This window comes from Brassica oleracea, chromosome C2 (genome assembly GCF_000695525.1).
Source record: "Brassica oleracea var. oleracea cultivar TO1000 chromosome C2, BOL, whole genome shotgun sequence".
Classification (NCBI taxonomy): domain Eukaryota; kingdom Viridiplantae; phylum Streptophyta; class Magnoliopsida; order Brassicales; family Brassicaceae; genus Brassica; species Brassica oleracea.
In genome coordinates this window covers 7,027,502-7,043,365 of record NC_027749.1, presented here as the reverse complement: position 1 = coordinate 7,043,365, position 15,864 = coordinate 7,027,502, and the positions used below count along the sequence as shown (strand labels likewise).

Sequence of the window (15,864 nt, the reverse complement as noted above, 5' to 3'; positions counted from 1 at the left end):
CCCCCCCCCCCCCCCCCCCCAGCATGGTTTTCAAGCTCAATCAGATGTGAAATCACCACTCCTCGCGGAGGGATTGGCGATACGTTCGGCCTTCTCCCACGCGATTCATCTTGGATACACAAAAGTCTGGATCCGATCAGACTCCTTCGGGCTCGCCAGAGCTATCGTTTCGAAGGAAAAACCGAAGAATCTCCACGGAGTTCTTTCGGATATCAAAACCCTACCGCTTTCTTTGTTTTTCTGTTTCTTTTCCTTTGTAACATAAACTCCAACTGGGTCTGGTCCTAATTTCTAATTTGAATTAAGTTGCTCAAAAAGATGACCAATCTAAGTTTTGAGTTGAGTTTGTCTTATTTATGTTCAAAACTATCTGACCAGAAGAATACAAAAACAAAACTATCTGACCAAAACTCAAAGGGAATTATTTATTTATTTTTGGTCAAAACCAGTCGAATTTATTTTTATTAAACTATTTTTGTTCTAGAATGGATCTATTATTAGATTCTTATAAACTAATAACTTATAAGATAATCTTTCTAAAATAAAATAGTTATTTTCCAGAACCATGTGCAGTAATAAAAAAATTAAAATTAAATTTAAATTAAATTAAAATAAAATTTAAAATAAAATTTTAATTATTATTTTAGATTTTATTATTTTCTTACCCATATTTTAAATTCTATTTAATTGAGTATTTAATTAAGATAAATAAATAATTTTGTTTATTTTAAATTATATTTAAGAATAAATATGTGTATATAATTATATTTAAGAATAAATATGTGTATATTCACAGTTATAATCTTAGATAGGTTTTTTATCTATTTCTTTTGTATAAAATATATTAAATCAACTTGTATAAATTAATAAAACAAAATTTGATATATAACTTGTATAATTATCAAAAAGTAAAACTAAACAATCTTTATAAAAGTTTTAGATATATAAAATAAACTAATGATATTAGGATTAAAAAGTTATAATTTTTTTAGGAATTTAAAAATAATTGAAAATCTATTTAAGTAATGTGTATAATTATAAAACACAAATAAATAATATTTCAAAATTTGTAAAATATTATTATATTATTATTATTATATTATTCAGTGTCATATTTGAATAGATTTACTTTAATGATAATGTATCATTTACTATAATATTCTAAAAAATTACTAAAAATATACATAAACATTAAATATAACTGTACATATCATATTTAGCTATAAGTCATTCATCATTTCTAGTATTCATGTCATATTTATTTAAGTGGTTGTAGATAGAATATGTGTCAACTTGCACGATTGTGTATTGTTTTCTTGTTTAGGGAAAAACATTAATGAAACAAAATATAATCCAAGAAAAATGGCAACATCTTTTTTTAATATAAATAAGGATTTTTAATGTAAAAACCCCCCCAATGAAATTTATTTTGGATAAAAACCCCTAAATTAAAAATTCAATAAAAAATCCCCCAACCTAAATTATCTTAATGAATCAGATCCTCCGTTAGTTGTCCCGTTATAAATTTGAAAATCTCCATCTAAATGGAAAGCATAGTTTAATAAATGCAAAAAAAAACGACATGGTTTTCTTCTTCCTTATATCTGTATGGCGAGTCCCAAAGTTAAAATTAGGGTTCTTCAAATTTTCAAGTTTATAATTGTTCATCTTCTCCGTGGTGATTCGTGTACTTTACGCCTTTCGTTTTGTTCTCTTTTGCTTTCACTTTGTTATGTGATTTTTCTAATTTGTTTAAAGTTTTGTTTTCAATTGATTGTGCTATTTAGGCAAAATTTGAATGGAATTAGCTCCTGAAATACACAGAGGAGCTTTGGCTATTGTTTTGACATTGAGTGTTGAGATTGAACCTTGATTAAATCCTCTAAGAGAAGAAGAAGTGAAAGCAAGGAAGCTTGCCACACAAAAAGAGGAAGTGACCAAGGAGTCACGTAGAAGAAGAATGAAGAAGTGGAAGCAAGAGATTGCTTACCACCCAAGGAAAGAAGAAGAAGCAAAAGCCAACTAAAAAAAATAAGTCAAACGAAAAGAAGCGTGAAGAGCAAGAAAGGAAGAAGAAGTCAAGGAAGAAGACTTGGTTGTGTAGTTACACAACCAGAAGAATAAAAGTAAGTCAGTTTGGTTAAAAGCTAACTAAATTAAGTTGTTAAGATAGAGTTGTGGTTGCAGCTTGTTTTAGTGGTGAAAGTGTTGTTTTAAACTTGTTTCTATGACATTTTGATTGTGTTTTAAGTGTTGTTTTTGTACTTATTTTATGTCAAGAGTTAAGATTGTCATTGTGTTTGAACTCACGAACACAGCTTCTCTCAGATTCTCACAAGAACTAAATTAACGATAATCAAAATCTTTCTTTCGAAAATTAGAGTTCATCCCTCGTATCTCTCAGTAATGGGACTTTTACGACACTTAAAACTTTTAAGTTAAAAGTGATAATGGTAAACTACATGATATTTTTAGTTAAACATTGTGTTGTTTTTATTAACAAATCTTGTTGTTTCACGAACTTTAACGGACAATTAACGGAGAGTCTGATTCATTAAGATAATTTAGGTTGGGGGGTTTTCTGTTAAATCTTTTATTTAGGGGGTTTAACCCAAAATAAATTTAATTGAGGGGTTTTTACATTAAAAATCCTATAAATAACTATTACTTGCATCATTAATAAATAACGTTTTGGTTATGGATTTAAGTCCCATAAACTGATACATAATATATGGGCATTTGTGTTCCAATATATATATATGGACACTTTTCAGCATCCATGATACATAGATTGACATGTTAAATTAATAGCGAAAAACCACATAGAAAAGGGAATAAAATTTGAAGCAAAAGAAAGTAACTTTTATATTTGGAACAAAGAGAAAGTAAAAACATAAAAACATTTTTACAGGAAGTAATTACACTAACATATGAAATAAAAAGGTTGAGCGGGACCTTGCGACTCTGGATGCAAAAAAAAATTAGCTTCTTTGATCAGTTTGTAGATGATGGTTTGATATAATCATTTTGGTTGTGGTGGTGGTAACAAAACAATCAAAGTATGTCTCATTTTAACACATCAAACAATCAAAATATGTCTCATTAACTATGTTAAATCAATCTGTTATCCGAATTAACGTTGTCTTTAATTTAGTTTAGTCAAATTAAATCAAAGTATAAAATGGTTATTCAAGCTAAATTAAGCTAAGTTGATGAGTTAAATGGTCTAAGGCAAAGTTTCGTGACTTTCTCCAACCAAATTGGAAAGTTGGAGATTTAAATGATAATTTTTCCAAATAAAAAAAGAAAAAAAGTGACCAGCAGACAAAGACATAAATAAACACATTGTAAATTGTAACACAATACAAGAGATAAAAAAAAAAAGAAAAAAAACAACCCACCCCCATGAAGAAAACTTCAAAACCAAACAAAGAAATTTAAGTTATGCATGAATGATGCTCTCTGACTCCGAATGATATGAAACACCCGATTTAAGACGGAAAGAAAACATGATTTTACTACCACTTTTCTTCGCAGACGCAATGCAACGTTGTTGTGTATTTCCTCCTCTTTTCTCCTCACACCAATCTCTCCTGTTACAATCACATTTTAAAACATTCTCAAAAGTAGAGGAAACCCACTTACTTTCAAACAATTGCACAGTTGTAAGCAGTGCAAAGCTTGATCAATGCATCTTGATTTGCTTTTTCGAGATTATAACGAATAACCCAAGGGTATCTACCAGGATGAGAAGCAGAAAGCATGGCCAGAGAAGTCACGAAGAACTGCTTTGGATCTGTAATGTCTTGGAGAGGATCCACTTCTCTTCTCCCAACATTGTAAAGATTCACAAAGGTAGCAGCTGTGTATCCAACGTTCTCTGATATTTCTGGCATCTCAGGTTCATCGATGGCTCTTTCCTGCTCAGGCCTTGAAACAAGAGTCACTATACTATTCACCATTCCCCCCCATAACTTTGAAGCTGCTGGATCGAGAAGGCTGGAGTCTCACATATGAGTCTTGTGGCGGCAACTGCGGTTAACTTTACCTCCATAGTTCCCATGATCAGCTTAAGGTCTGGAATCCAGAAACGGTCCACGATCGCAATGAAAATGTTCCGTTGAACAGCATTCATAGTGTCGACTAGATTAGCTGGTCCGTGCTTCACCAAGAAGAGGGATATGAATATTACTAGACATTTCTGGAGCTTGACAGACTTTTTATGCTCAAGGTGTGTGAACAGAGAACTCCATACAAAAGTCATGTATGGTGCAATCACACCGTACTCCATATACTCAATAACAGTGTTGAGCACATAACAGCCTTGCTCTACTGTGCTAGGAGTTTTAACCAACTTGTCGAACACCCCCAACACTTGACCCAACAGATTCTTTTGAGTAACCTCATGAGGTGCTTTCTGCAGGAAAGCCTGAAGCAAACGCACCAGTGCTGGGACTTCGTGGCTACTCCTCCACGAATTAGTAGGATTAGGTGCGATGAGAAGCAAGAACATCTCCATATAGTCCGGTGAAATAGGTTGTATGTTGAGCTCAACGAGCTGAGCCAGAAGCTGAAACGCATAAGGTATGAACTCGCGAACATCATCCGCCAAAATCATCTTCAGCCTTGGGAAAAGACTCGAGTCAAATTCAGTAATTAGCGAAATATCACGTTCACATGCCCTTCGGACAAGCACAGCCACGGACTCAAAGATGTAGTGATTAAATGTAGGGTTCTTAGGATTTCTACTGAAAACAGTGGTCAAGCCTCCCAAGCAAAGGTCAACAACCTCCCGAGTGATTTCCGCAACACCAAGAACCCGCATTATGCACTTGATAATATATTGATTCTCTTCAGATTCACTAAGATTCAGTGCATCAAACAGAGACGTCATCAACTGGAGCAAAAATGGACTTATATCACTACCGACATACCTGCTCCTTCCACCTTCGTCCTTGAGTAGCAAGAGCTTCTCTATGTACATAGCAGCATATGAGTGCACCACCTTCGACTCAGCTTGAAGGAACCGGACCAGCTCCGGGAACAGCTGCATTGCAAAGGGCTTTGGTAGATGACTACGGAACATTGTTAAGAACTTCAAGGACCCTGCCTTTAGCATTGGATAACTGTTGACATCGGGGCTTTGCAACTCGGGGATTATAAAGTTTGCAAAGAAGCTTTGAACATCAAAAAAATCTGTACGCACATACGCACCCTTCTTATTAGTAGCCAGAGACAGGACCAAGTAAATTGCACAATCCTTATCTTTCCACTGTGCAGCGGGATTTGTTGCAAAGGAACTCAAGAGCTTATGTATCTCATGAGAAACTACTTGTGTCACTTGTGGTTTGTAATATGTGGCGAGTCCTTTGAGCAGCTCACAAGCGATTCTCCTCCGAGTATTTCCATCCATGTCTCGACGGATAAACTCCATAAAGTCCATCTCGAACAGTTGTTTATCTTTCTCCCTCAAAGAAAGATTGGGAATCACACTACTTTGGCAGATATCACTGATCCCATTGTCGCCTGCAACTGCAAACAAAGCATGATGCGCACTTGTGGTGCTGACAGTGGTCAAAAAATTGATTGCTCTAGTAGCTAGTTGATCCCTGATGGGAGACTTTGAAACCTCTCGGAGTAGTGTACAAACCGCTAATGCAAAACCCTCCACGAATCGTTGGAATTCTTCTTCGTACTTGTCCATGTACAGGTTAATGTTGTCACAAACAGCAGAACGAAGATCATCCACAAGCTCTAACCCATCTGCTGTGCTTTCCAAAGATGGGTAATTGCAAGATAAACACTTGTTAAACACTCCCATCCACTCGTTCATATGATCCTTGAAAAACTCAGGCAACTCCTGAAAGTTCAAGTAGAAAAATATTCTGCAGCAAAGACTTTGGGACTCGAGGAGAGGCGTAAGCATAGCTGCTGATCCACCAGCAGAGCAATTAATCAAAGAATCTGTTTTGAGGAAAAGTTCTTGCAACAGAGGAGCGAAAATCTCAAGGAACCCCTCCTGATGATGCCTAAAGTTGTTGAAAATAGTATTAGCCACACGGAGAATACCATTGACGGAGGCGTAATGACCGGCAAGAGCAGCTTTGTGAAGGCTGGATGGATGTAAGCTCAGGAAGCCAAGCAGCAGGCAAATTGTGCTTACATATGATGGCTAGGGCTTCATTGAGATGGGTCTGGATCAGACGGGAAGAAGAAAGCGTAAGGGGGAAGATGAGTGTATTGATCTGCTCCTTCTCGGAATCCCTGATCGGTGAGATACCAGAATCAGCAGCACAAGGAAGCCACCGTGAACAGATATGATTCTTAAAGTTGAAGGCGGCGGCTTGGCGAGTCTGCTCATCAATTGAGGGCTCCGCAATCAGACGGAGGACGGCTAAGCCGTAGTTTGACTGCTTGGCGGCTACAAATAGCAATCTCTCAGCATCACGACGAGCCTCCGGGTTCGGAGAGAGTGTGTCCAGAAATCTTTGAGAAAGGAACTCAAGAGTCTTCTCATTCCACTCCATAATTCCATATTATTTCCACAGAGAACCTAGGGTTTATGCGACGGATGAGAGACGAGACTAGTTTTAGGGTTTCTGACTGATTTCGAAAACGGATGATCCCCCCGCCCTTTTTATTCTCAAACATGGTCGGTTTATTCTTTTATATGTCCATTAACAGAGACGTGCGAGATAATAGTTACCATCTTTTAAGTCCATTAATGAGACATGTTACCATTTTTTGTTCCAAAAAAAACTATTTTTCCATTAATTTATGAGAAAAAGACAAAAATAGCAATAAATTAAGTTTTTGTTCCAAACTAGCACTTAAGGTCAAAAGTCACAAAAATAGCACTTAATGTTTTATCAAAAGTCACAAATTTAGAGTTTAGGGTTTAAGATTTAGAGTTTAGGGTTTAGGATTTAGAGTTTAGGGTTTAGGGTTTAGGGTTTAGGGTTTAGAGTTTAGGGTTTAGAGTTGAGAAATGAGGTTTTGGGGATAAGATTTCAAATTTTGAAAAATAAAAAAATTAAAATTTTCAAAGGATAAACTTAAAAATGTGCTATTTTGGTCATTTTAGTTTTTAAGTGCTATTTTTGTGATATAAACTTAGAAATGTGCTATTTTGGAGATTTGCCCTTAATTTATTGTTAAAAATAATATAGATGATGGTTATCTTTTACTGTCAAGAGATAATGATTATCTATTTAAAGAGATAATGTCTATCACAGTTTTTCTTTTTCCTTTCAATAGGTAAAATAAACCGATTTTGATGGGCAATAAATAGTTCGTTCTCTTTCTCTTTCTCATTTTGTATGACTGAAACAAGAAGAAAATTAATAATAACAGAATCATTTGCTCTCGTCTCTCCTTACTCTCCAACATTAATATATATAACTACTAGTTTTCTTGCGCCATACGCAGATATAAAATATTTAAAAATATTATATATAAATAAAATTTTTTATTTTTATAATTTAGTTTTATTAGTTTAAAAATAAAACCATATTGTAATTGTTTTTAGTTTGATTTATTCAAGTTTACTTTAACTTTTTAATTTTGCATTATTTAACTTTTGATAAAAATAATTGAAATTTATAAAGTTACTTTATTATATTATTATTTATTTAATTACCATTTTTAAATATGTCTATTTATAAATATATAAATTATTTCTAATAATATATACATTAAATAAAAATAACTTATATATGTTGATAAAATATATTTTAAACTACACTTATTTTAATAATAAAAATATGATTCATATATTGATTTAAAATTTTAATATTCGTAACTATTATTTATATATAAAAACATATTATTTTAATTGATATAGAAAAGTTATTAGGTATCATAAAATCTTACCAAAATGAATATTTACTGAGAAAAAATATTTTGATATAAAATTTATTAGTTATTACTATATTATGAAACTTTTCCAAAAATATAAATCCGTATATAGAAAATCATCATTATTATATTTAAGAAATCTTACCAAAAACATAAATCTAAATACAGTAAATTTTACATGTTACAATTAGATTTATGTCATGTCATATTTTTTTTAAGCCATGTCATCATTTTTTTTGTGAAAGTTAATATAATGATGACAGATGTACAAATCACTTCTCAAATATAGTCTAGGAATAATCATAAACAAAAACTATAGTTATACATTTACTTATTTTATTATTCACAACATTAATAACTTTTTTTATAGTTTTGTAATTTAGATCTTCATCTTTGATATTGTTCACCAACCTATTAAAAGTTTTATTTTACGTTAGTTTGACTTGGTCGAATTTTTCTGATATTTATACTTACTCCTGTGACATTCATAAATTTCGCAGATTTGTTCAAACAAGATATTTGATGTGAGAGAGAAGAGGGCAAAAAAAAAAAGAAAAAAAAAAAGCAACTGCGCGAAGAAAAATCTCTAAACTGTAGGTTCTCACAACTCCACAAAGAAGAAGACCGAAGATGTTCTTACAACTGAAAACAATCAAAGAGATGCATGCTGGCTGTTGATGCTCGATCGTGGAGGACCTGCCAAAGAGAGACAAAGAAAAGTTATATGAGACAAGCAGAAGAAGATTGAATGGTGTTCTGCGGATGTTCTTACAATTAAAAAACATCAAAGAGATGCATGCTGGCTGTAGATGCTCGATCATGGAGGACCTGCCAAAGAGAGACAGAGAAAAAATATGAGACAAGCAGAAGAAAATGGTTGTGAGTCATAAAAAGAAGAAGAGGAGTGTTACTCTAGAGGATCTGAATGGTGTCATTGCGATTCCAGATGATGATCGCCGAGCTGCTGCGTTGAAATGGGAGCTTGTGCTTGGTGTAAGTATCGTCTTGCAAGTCATAGTAGAATACAAATTCCTTTGTCGGTTTGGTAAAAAAATAGTGCTCTACCACGTTGAAGACGAGTCGTCCGTCAGAGATAGACCCCTCAAAAGATACAGTTCGGTTCACGAGTGGATCTTGGTTGAAAATCTCTGTGGAGACCCTCATGGGTATCCAGTCACCAGGTTCACTTAGAATCCACAGCTTGAAAGCGCTGCCTTTAACGTCGCGAAATGCCATACCTACTTTACCCACGTGGTTGATAAGCGTATAGGTTGAGTCGAGAACAGTCAGGGCCGGAGAACTCAGTTCCCCGGGAAGTTCAATGATGCTGCCGATTGATTTAGACACCAGGTCTAGTTTCATTAGACTATTTCCAGGATAGGTATACGCTGGAAAGTAGAGTGCAGACGCTTCCTTCTTGTGGGATGTGTCTCGGGAGCCCTTTAGTTGTGACTTTTATCCACTCAGGTTCCGTCTGGTTCGTCAACGCCAACGCCAACGCCAACAGATCAGGTTCCGTCTGGTTCGTCAACGTCAACGCCAACGTCAACAGATCAGGTTTCGTCTGGTTCGTCAACAGATCATGTTTCTTCTGGTTCGTCAACAGATAGTAGTCCATATGAGTTATTGTAGAAAACCCCAAAAGTTGTTGTTTTAACAGGGACAGCAAGCAGCTTGTAATTGCTGGCCATTGATGTTACAGGAGCGCCAGACAAGTTGAAGACTGTTGGGAACATAGACGTATCAACAAGACCTCTGCCGCAGAGAAATGGGGGAGGAGGAAGCGTCTTGAATTGGGTTACAAAGGTGGAGACAACACGAATCAGTCCCAAACACGCACAGGATACCACTATCGTACGCCCAAACCAATTTACTGCTATCAGAGTCTATCTTTGATGTCGTGATCCTAACAAGCAGACGCTCTGACTTGGCATTCATAAGATTCCAACTGTCCAAACACCAGTTGTTGCTATTATCAAGATCAGCAACCAATATCGTCTTTGTGTGCCCTTTGGAACTCTGCGGCTATGTTAGGCGCGGATGGACAGACCAGCAACATTTTGATCGCAGACCTAGCCGGTTGGGAGAAGCATCTTTTGGGTCTGCGCACAAGATTGTCAGGCCGTTTCTTTGTGTGAGAGCCGTACTGCAACACAACATCACCACCAAACCAATGTTAGGACTCACCAAATTAAAAGAAAGTATTCTGGGCCCGAGATAAAGTTAGCCAATACTAAATAAAGCTTATACCAATCTACCCCATAAGAACATATATACAGACTAACAAGAATCAAAATCTAATGCAGAGACATGTCATTTGTCAATTGTCACAACCACAAAAACGCTGAAAACCAGTTTCCAGAGTTAGCCAATAACAGAACAAGCTTATCTTGTGCTAATTTACACCATAAGAAACGTTCACAAAGACTAAAGAAAAGAGAAAACACAAGAGTTTCAGAACATTGAGATGAGTCGAGTCAACCTAGAAAGAACACTCTAATCAATAATCCCCAAATCCAAAACCCTAATCAAAGAAATCTCTTCCTTCTAAGTTCTACCTAAGAAGAAGAAGAAGAAGGGAACCTGTTTTAGCTACGAAAGAGTCGAGTCGAAGCGCAGTCTCGCGTTTGGTGGTGATGGAAGAAATGTACAGAAAAAAGGTTTTATGAGACACCTGTCCAACGGTGCTAAAATGGTTGGTAGCAACGACTTATGAGAATTTGGAATTTGGAATTTGGAATTTGAATGGTGACAGTTGGAATTTGGAAACGTGTCTTATGAGAATTTACATGTCAGGTACATGTTATTCTCATGCTCTGTTTCTACGTATACATATATAGTTGCCTACTTCCATGAGCTTTTACTTTCGCAGTCAGTATTTACTTATCTAAGTTACTAATCTAACTATAATTTACAGACAATGAACACTTTTTTTATTTTCATCTAACTAAAATCAGTAGCTAATGAAAGTAGAAACACTTTTATTTTGTCAACAGATAATGAAAGCTTAACAACCATCAACAAAACTCTTACAAAATAATTTGCTTATAATCCAATAATACATAAAATAAAGAATAAAAAAGAAAGATTATACCCACACAAAAGAGACAAACACGGAACAAAGACAAAAGAGGACAGAAAGAATCTTGAGATTAGCTTTAGCATTTGATACCATAATGAGTCATGACTATGCACATATTCTATAAAATCATCTTAATCTCGTTCCCATACACATGCACAAACGAGAATGATGGATACACAATACTTCGTTGCAACCATCCTTCTATGCCTTGGAATCACAGTCTTGATCCAAGCCATAAGCACCTACAGATTCCGCAACAAACTACCACTTCCACCAAGTCCAACAGCGCTACCAATAATCGGTCACATCCACCTTCTTGGTCTCATAGCTCACCAAGCACTTCACAAACTCTCAACCCACCTATGGACCATTGATATATCTCTTCATTGGCTCCATTCCTAACCTTATAGTCTCATCGACAGAGATGGCTAATGAGATTCTCAAATCCAACGAGCTCAACTTCTTGAACCGTCCCACAATGCAAAACGTTGACTACCTTACTTATGGCTCAGCTGATTTCTTCTCAGCGCCTTATGGGCTTCACTGGAAGTTCATTTAGAGGATTTGCATGATGGAGCTCTTCAGCAGCAGGGCGTTAGATAGCTTTGTCAATGTAAGAACAGAGGAGCTGAGGAAGCTTCTAGTGCGAGTTATGAAGAAATCAGAAGTAGAAGAGAGTGTTGATCTTGGTGAACAGCTTAAGGAGTTGACAAGCAGCATCATAACGAGAATGATGTTCAGAGAGAGGAGATCAGATAGTGGGATAAGAGAGGAAGTTATTACAATGGTGGTGGAGTTGAACGAACTAGCAGGGTTTTTCAATGTTTCGGAAACGTTTTGGTTCTTGAGAAAACTTGACCTGCAGGGAATCAAGAAGAGGCTCAAGAATGCTAGAGAAAGATATGATGTGATCATAGAGAGAATAATGAAAGAGCATGAGTCTAGGAATCACAAGGATGCAGGAGGAGCAAGGAGCATGCTAGACATTTTGCTTGACATTTATGAAGACAAAAACTCAGAGATGAAATTGACAAGAGAAAACAAAAAGGGCTTCATCATGGTAACATGTCTTCTTAAGTCCAACACACAAGACTCATGTTACATCTTTTGTTATTTTATTGTTGTGCAGAACATTTATGGAGGTGGAACAGATACATCTGCCATAACAGTAGAATGGGCTTTATCAGAGCTGATAAACCATCCAGAGATCATGAAGAAAGCACAACAAGAGATAGAACAAGCGGTGGGAAACAGGAGACTAGTAGAAGAATCTGATCTGTGCAATCTCAGTTACATACAAGCAGTTGTGAAGGAGACATTGAGGTTACATCCTGGAGGACCGATATTCGTGAGAGAATCAAATGAAGAATGTGCAGTGGCTGGATACAGAATCCCAGCAAAAACAAGAGTGATGGTTAACGTTTGGGCTATAGGAAGAGATCCGAATCAGTGGGAAGATCCATTGGAGTTTAGACCTGAGAGATTTGAAGGAAGTGAATGGAAGATAACGAGTGAGAAGATGGTGTCTTTTGGAGCTGGGAGAAGAAGTTGTCCTGGTGAGAAAATGGTGTTTAGATTCGTTCCATTGGTTTTAGCTGCGGTGATACAGTGCTTCGAGTTGAAAGTGAAGGGACGTGTGGAGATGAATGAAGGGAGTGGGTCATCTCTGCCTAGAGCCACACCATTGGTGTGTGTTCCTGTTGCTAGGATGGATATAAAGTCATTTATCTCACTTGAGCCAAAGGTCAACTTCTAACTAGTGGTTTAGAAGAAGAAAGGGAGCTAAGAGCAGCAAGAAACGTTAAACTACTTGTACAGTATATAAAACATTTTACCCATTTCATGAATAAATTATGGCAAATCACTTTTTAATTTTTGTCACACAATAGCATACTACAGAGAAAAATCTCCAAAATAGTTAAATCTCCAAAATAGTATTTATTAATCAATAAAAATACTAAATTAACTTATATCCTAAACTCTAACCATAGTTTCATTTCCTAATGACTATAACATTCATATTTTATGATTTTTTCTTTCTGTGATATTTTAAAATAAAAACTTGATTTATTAATATTTTTTTTATTTCTCCATAAATTATCATGGTCAAGTGTAAACTAAGAACATTTTACAGCAGTTTTTTAAAAAATCGGTTGTAACATACAAAGCATGTGAATGGTCAAAGTGGACCATTTTGTATTGATCATCCACTCATATACAAAACAAAAATGATTCGAAAAGAAGAGAAACTTCAAAGGCAAGTTAAGATCCAATGAGAATGAAGCTTCTTAACATCTATCTGTTCTTCTTCTTCATGTTCTTCCCATGTTCTAGAAGCTGTAACTCAAATGACAAAACTACTCTCCTCAAGATCAAGAAATCATTAAACAACCCTCAAATCCTCAACTCTTGGGACCCCCAAACCAACTGCTGCACCAACTGGACCGGCGTCGCGTGCACTCACCGCCGCATCACTGGCCTCACTATCTCTGCCGGAGACGTCGTTGGTGAGATAGCTGAGGAGATAGGAGACCTCACTGACCTCGTTATCCTAGACTGGAGCAGCCTCTCTCGACTCAGAGGAACCATTCCACGCTCTATCACCAAGCTCAAGAATCTAGTCTACCTTCGGTTTAGGATAACCGAACTCTCTGGTCCAGTCCCGGAATACATCAGCGAGCTTCAGAACGTTACTTTCTTGGACCTCTCCTTTAACCGGTTCAACGGTTCAATACCCGGTTCGATTTCTCAGATGCCTAAACTTGAGACCATACAGCTCAGTCATAACAAGTTAACCGGTTCTATACCGGAATCTTTTGGTTCCTTTGTTGGAAAGGTCCCAAAACTCTACTTGGGTAATAATCACCTCTCAGGTAAAACTTGTCAGTCAAGTAATTGCCTACCATTTTATCCTTATGTTGTATAACTTGTTACTCAAGTTATTGCCTGACATTGTTTCCTTATATGTTGCTTGGTAGAATAAATGATATACATAAATAGATTACAATGTTGGTTTGATTGCAATGCAGGAGAAATACCAAAGTCGTTATCCAAAACCGATTTCAACGCTCTGAGTTTGTCAGGAAACAACTTCAATGGGGAGGCTTCAATGTTCTTTGGACATAACAAAACAACCTTAAGACTGGACTTGTCTCGGAACAACTTCCACTTCGATCTCTCAAAGTTGAAGCTCGCCAAGAGCTTGGTGTCACTTGACATTAGCCATAACCGTGTGTTTGGAGACCTTCCCTTGGAACTGACCAATCTCAGACTAGACAATTTTAACATAAGTTTCAACCGTCTTTGTGGGTCCATCCCACAGGGTGGTCTGCTCCAGAACTTTGAGATCTATGAGTTCTCCAACAACCTCTGTCTATGCGGTGCGCCGCTCAAGCGTTGCTAAGCCAATTCGATCAAACACATTTTGAAAATGTATTGTGTATTTTGTTTTAGTTTGAAAATTAGATTGAATATTCTCTTATCTATCTGTCTTGCACCTCGTCTCGTGCTTACTCAGAAACTTCATATAATCTTTTTGGCCTCCTAGTAGCGAATCACTGGAAGCAAAACAGCAGACACAGTCCAACTCTACATAAGCTTATGATGATCACAAAGATGCAAATCAAATCTCTTTTAGGCATTATCAGACGACACAAAGACTTGATTTCATTGAAGATTCCAACATGATTGTCATTAATGTCACCAAACTCTATATAATCTTTGTTTTATATCAAGCAAAGATTTATGATTCGGGCTATTCCCATTGTTTGATTTCATTGAAGATTCCAAGGTACTGATCAGCAGATGCATTTATCATTCCTCTTGTGGGAGAGATCACAAAGGCCATATACCGTGACAACCTTTATTGCTTATTCTCAGGGACAATAGCAAAGAAGAAGGTGACAGAAAAAGATGTCATGGTACCGTTGGAGTTCTTAAAATGGAGTATCTCGTATTTCTTAAAACATTACGTCTTGTTTTTTTCTAGTGTGTTTGCTTGTTGGAGTGTTTGGTTTGCTCTTTTGTCTTGTTTTCAAACTCTTTTTATTTTCTATGCTATACTAAGAAACTTCTTTTTACAATGAGAAGTTTTATTATTATCATCATCAAATGCTTAGAACTGTTCTTTTGAAAGTGACGAATATGATGTGTATGAAGAAGATATACAGAAAAAGATCAATTGGAGTCATGTGGCTGAAGGTAAGGCGAGGAGAGGACACGTGTGCGTGTTGAGCAGAAAGATTTACTGAAAAAAGGGTCAAAACAGGGAAGTGAAGCTAAGAGAGAGAGCTTTGAAAGATGTTGGTAGAAGACGTGTGGAGCTTCAAAACTCAACTCTCTTCTATATGGGCCAAAACAGGTATAAGCTTGTTCTCAGAAAGCATAGGCAGAAGTTTCAGATTTGCTAGATCTATCAGAAAAATGGAGCTCAACAAATTGTGTTTATTGATTGCAGGGAGCTGCTCTTGTGGAAACAAGAACACTGAATGATTCTATGTAAGACAAGTCTCTCTCCATATTTGACGGAGACCTGTGAGAATATAAGAGAGGAGAAATCAATTCTTTGTTGAACGTTGGTGTTTAGTGTTTGATCTTTCGGATTTTACTCGAGCCTTGATACTAAAATTTGTTGAGGCTTGGCTAAGTATAGCAACATTTCTTTTCCAAAATTGATATTGATCTTGTGTAAACATACATAGCATATAGCATATCAGCTCATGGAGTATAGAGAGATTTGAAGTTACTGCTCTACAAAATTGTCATTCATCAAATGTTAGAACCACATCTTGATGATGCATTTCTTCTTCTGTTATACGCACAAAGAAGCAGTTTTCTTCAATTCCTCAAGTATAGTACTTATTGCAAGCTTCGCATCCGCCTTTCCACGGTCTTGTAACCAATAGTACATTGCGAACCTCAGCTTC

General features: G+C 36.2%; 1 protein-coding gene and 2 pseudogenes across 1 annotated transcript; 2 read left to right on the top strand and 1 right to left on the bottom strand.

Moving 5' to 3' along the window:
* Window positions 1-3,379: 3,379 nt before the first annotated feature.
* On the bottom strand, window positions 3,380-6,589 carry LOC106326703 (annotated as a pseudogene).
* A 4,515-nt stretch (window positions 6,590-11,104) lies between these two features.
* On the top strand, window positions 11,105-12,726 carry LOC106326392 (annotated as a pseudogene).
* Window positions 12,727-13,211: 485 nt separating this feature from the next.
* LOC106318841 (polygalacturonase inhibitor 1-like) lies at window positions 13,212-14,342 on the top strand. The gene is made up of 2 exons (XM_013756986.1): window positions 13,212-13,812; window positions 13,969-14,342. The coding sequence occupies exons 1-2, from the start codon at window positions 13,212-13,214 to the stop codon at window positions 14,340-14,342; spliced, it is 975 nt and encodes a 324-aa protein (XP_013612440.1).
* Window positions 14,343-15,864: the final 1,522 nt, after the last annotated feature.

Bases quoted from the DNA above. Each gene is read 5' to 3' on its own strand.
- LOC106318841 (XM_013756986.1), top strand. From the start codon at position 13,212: ATGAGAATGAAGCTTCTTAACATCTATCTGTTCTTCTTCTTCATGTTC. The intron at 13,813-13,968 runs GTAAAACTTGTC...ATTGCAATGCAG, and splicing joins GGGTAATAATCACCTCTCAG to GAGAAATACCAAAGTCGTTA.